The 4,456-nt window shown below is 42.6% G+C and overlaps 1 protein-coding gene across 1 annotated transcript in view; it reads left to right on the top strand.

Moving 5' to 3' along the window:
- Positions 1–4,456, top strand: part of RIPK1 (receptor (TNFRSF)-interacting serine-threonine kinase 1) — a 38,697-nt gene that overhangs the window by 20,135 nt on the left and 14,106 nt on the right. The window contains exons 6-7 of the mRNA XM_011935455.1: positions 1,348–1,438; positions 2,597–3,166. Coding sequence (XP_011790845.1) covers positions 1,348–1,438; positions 2,597–3,166 — 661 coding nt within the window. The remainder of the gene's footprint in view (positions 1–1,347; positions 1,439–2,596; positions 3,167–4,456) is intronic.

Raw genomic sequence — 4,456 nt, 5'->3', positions numbered from 1 at the left:
GATTACAGGCGTGAGCCTCCATGCCTGGCCATGTTTAACTTTTAAGAACTATTAAATTGTTTTACATAGTAGCTACCCCATTTTATATTCCCCACCAGCAATGCACAAGGATTCTAATTTCTCCACCATCTTACCAACAGTTTTTATTTATCATTTTTATATTACAGTCACTCTAAGGAGTATGAAAGTGTACCTGATGGTAGTTTTGACTTGCATTTCCCTATGACTAATGATGTTGAGCATCTTTTCATGGCTTATTGGCCATTTGTATATTTTCTATGGAGAAACTGCTATTCAAGTTCTTTGCCCATTTTTGAATTGGGTTGTTGGTTTTTTGTTGTTGAGTTGTAGGATTTTTTTTTTTTAATGTTCTGGATTTCATCCGTTATCAGATATATATGGTTTGCTATTTTTCCCCATTATTTTATTTTATTTATTTATTTTATTATTATTATTATTTTTTGAGACAGAGTCTCACTATGTCGCCACCCAGGCTGGAGTGCAGTGGCGGAATGGTGGCTCACTGCAAACTCTGCCTCCCAGGTTCGAGATACTCCTGCCTCAGCCTCCTCAGTAGCTGGGACTACAGGCACACACCACCACGCCTGGCTAGTTTTTGTAGTTTTAGTAGAGACAAGGTTTCACCATGTTGGCCTGGCTGGTCTCGAACTCCTGACCTCATGTGATCCACCTGCCTTGGCCTCCCAAAGTATTTTTTCCTTATTCTGTGGGTTATCTTTTTACTCTCTTCATAGTATCCTTTGATGCACAGAGCTTTTAATTCTGATGTATTTTTACTTTTTACTTTTGTTTGTAACCAAGAAATCGCTGCCAAGTCCAATGTCATGAAGCTTTTTCCCTGTGTTTTCTTCTAAGAATTTTTGTGGCACTAGCCCTTAAATCAAGTCTTTGATCCATTTTGAGTTAATTTTTATATGGTATGAAATAAGGGTCCAACTTCATTATTTCATATGTGTATATTCAGTTTTCCCCATCGAATGGTCTTGGCAACCTTGTCAAAAATCAATTGGCTGTTTATGGGAGGGTTTATTCCTGGGCTTTCCATTCTGCCCCACTGGCATATATGCCTGTCTTTATGCCAGTACTACACCGTTTTGAATACTGTAGGTTTGTAGCAAGTTTTGAAATCAGGAACTATGAGTCCTCCAACCTTGTTCTTTTTAAAGATCATTTTGGCTATTTGGGAAAAACATTAATGAAAAAAAATTACTACCTGTAAGATCTATGTGAAATTTCTACCTTCTGAAAATATGAATTCTCATTTATAATTTTCTGGGAGTCAGTATTTTCTGCTGGTAAAGTGTGTGTTTATGCTCTTAATTATAGAAAGAGTATTCAAACCAAAATGCAGTTGTGAAGAGAATGCAGTCTCTCCAACTTGATTGTGTGGCAGTGCCTCCGAGCAGGTCAAATTCAGGTAAATTACACTGTGCTCAAAATCCATGCATTTATTTGTTTGGTTACTCATTCACTCCACTCTAAAATGCTACTCAGGACCACATGGGAAACAGAAGAAACTATAAAAGTGAACACCTGCCTTAAAGGAATTTATAATATTTGAGAGTCAAGTTACATGTATTTGAAATATGAAGTAACAGTGTGCTCACCAGTCATAGTGTTCTGAACAAAAGGCCTAACATATCTGATGGGGAGAAGTGACGATTCAGAAGAAGGTAGGGGACATATGTGAGAGCAAAGTCCCTGAGGAGGTTGGAGTGACTTAGAGCCAGACTACAAGCAGAGAGGCTCGTCTCAGCTCAAGTAGGAATACTTTTTTCACTGTAACAAAAGGGATGGCAGAGTATAGGATACTGAAGCCACTTAGCTATCTGATGTGTGGCTAATTACTTAACCTCTTCTAAACTTCACCCATCAAATCATAATAATTGCTCCTCCTCTCATAGGGCTCTTCAAGAATGAAAGAATTCATGGGACGTGCTTAGGACAGAGCTGCTGCAGACTTTTTTTTTTTGAGACGGAGTCTCTCTGTCACCCTGGCTGGAGTGCAGTGGCGTGGTCTTGGCTCACTACAACCTCTTTCAGGTTCAAACGATTCTTCTGCCTCAGCCTCCCAAGCAGCTGGGATTACAGGCATGCACCACCATGCCTGGCTAATTTTTGTATTTTCAGTAGAAATGGGGTTTCGCCATGTTGGCCAGGCTGGTCTCGAACTCCTGACCTCAGGTGATCCACCCACCTCGGCCTCCCAACGTGCTGGGATTACAGGCGTGAGCCACCGCGCCCAGTCGCAGATCTTATTTTCCACCTGAATCGCTCCAAGGAGACAACTACCTTCTCTGCTCCAAACCAAGTCCCTTTTTTCCTTGATCATTCCTGCAACAGCTGCTTTTCTCTTGCTTGCTATAATTTTCCTAGTACTCTCTCACTGCCAGTGAGGAGCTCCTATTATTTGTAAAGCTTGTGGGAAGAGAACCATCTCCTAAATGCTTTGGACTGGTCTCTTACTTGTTTTCTGTGCGTCCCTCTGAGATACAGATTCATGATGGTGCTCAGATTTTATTTTACTTTTTAATGTTTCACGAAACCCATTCTAATGTTGATCATTTCTTCTCAGCCACAGAACAGCCTGGTTCACTGCACAGTTCCCAGGGACTTGGGATGGGTCCTGTGGAGGAGTCCTGGTTTGCCCCCTCCCTGGAGCACCAGCAAGAAGAGAATGAACCCAGTCTGCAGAGTAAACTCCAAGAGGAAGCCAACTACCATCTCTATGGCAGCCGCATGGACAGGCAGATGAAACAGCAGCCCAGACAGAATGTGGCTTACAACAGAGAGGAGGAAAGGAGACGAAGGGTCTCCCATGACCCTTTTGCACAGCAGAGACCTTATGAGAATTTTCAGAATACAGAGGTAAAAGGCACCGCTTATTCTGGTGCAACCAGTCATGGTAATGCAATGCACCAGCCCTCAGGGCTTACCAGCCAACCTCAAGTGCCATATCGGAACAATGTATTATACAGCTCACATGGCTTTGGAACAAGACCACTGGATCCAGGAACAGCAGGTCCCAGAGTTTGGTATAGGCCACTTCCAAGTCCTGTGTCCAGTCTGTATAAAATCCCAGTGCCTGAGACCAACTATGTAGGAAACACACCCACGATGCCATTCACCTCCTTGCCACTAACAGGTAAATGGGTCTTTGATAGTCACAATCTTGTCTTTTTTTATTTTTCGGAAAGTGAAGCAACCAACCAGCTCTATTGTAGATTGTGGGTTGTGATGGGGACAGAGGGTATCGTCCGCTGCCAGATGCAAGTTGCCACTGCGGAATGGACTCCGCCAGGCCACTTGGTCTGGGAGTATTTCATCTGGGGCTGGGATTCATCACAGATGTCCGCAAGCATCGGGAGGTCCTTGTGACTGGCAGGCGTCTTTGACTCTAATCTGGAGTGCGTAGAAGTCCTGTTTCACCCAATCTCTGATAAATGGGAAATTATCTGCTTATTTGCTTTTACCTTGCTTGCTGTTTTTTGAAGGTAAGAAATCAGTTTTGGATATTTTTGTTTCTTACATAGCTCAAAGACTACCATTAGTGATGAAAAGTTTTCTTTTAACTCCCATATATCTATCAGGTGAAGTAAAAGGTATGTGATAGTAGTTACTGGCAGTCTAGAATGGAAGTGACTTAATGTAATATCCAGCATTTTTATCAAATAATACTCACCAACATCACCTTAACCACCTGCACGGCATCTACCAATGGTACCCACAAGCGTCCCGGAGATCCTGAAATCAACTCAGGTACAGGAAGCTTTGAGAACCACAGAGCTTAGTTACAATTTCTTTCAAAACACCAAATTCTCCAAAAACATCCTTTGCAAACATCCTCGATTTTTTCCATAGGTTTTATTATAAGATCTGTAGAATGCAAATTATTGGATTAGACATTAGGCAGTATCCAAGTCATGTATAATCCTATGAGCAGAATGTCCTTTTGTTTCCTTCATGTCTGGGGATAAAATTTTTCATTAGTATTTCCATATCATTTTATTCATTCATGATTAAGTCAATAAAAATTTCAGCTGGGGCCATGGTTGGCCAGGCGTGGTGGCTCATGCCTGTAATCTCAGCACTTTGGGAGGCCGAGGTGGGTGGATCACTTGAGGCCAGGAGTTCGAGACCAGCCTGGCTAACATGGTGACACCCTGTCTCTACTAAATAATGCAGAAATTGGCCGGGCGTGGTGGCGCATGCCTTTAGCCCCAGCTACTAGGGAGGGTGAGGCAGGAAAATCACTTGAACCCTGGAGACAGACGTTACAGTGAACTGAGATATGCCACTGCACTCCAGCCTGGGAAACAGTGAGATTGTGTCTCAGACAAAAAACAAAAATTCTGTAATCCCAGCACTTTGGGAGGCTGAGGCAGGCAGATCACGAGGTCAGGAGATTGAGACTATCCTGGCTAACACGGTGAAA

The sequence above is a fragment of the Colobus angolensis genome, unplaced genomic scaffold (genome assembly GCF_000951035.1).
Source record: "Colobus angolensis palliatus isolate OR3802 unplaced genomic scaffold, Cang.pa_1.0 Scaffold144, whole genome shotgun sequence".
Taxonomy (NCBI): domain Eukaryota; kingdom Metazoa; phylum Chordata; class Mammalia; order Primates; family Cercopithecidae; genus Colobus; species Colobus angolensis.
This window is presented reverse-complemented; position numbering and strand designations above follow the sequence as displayed.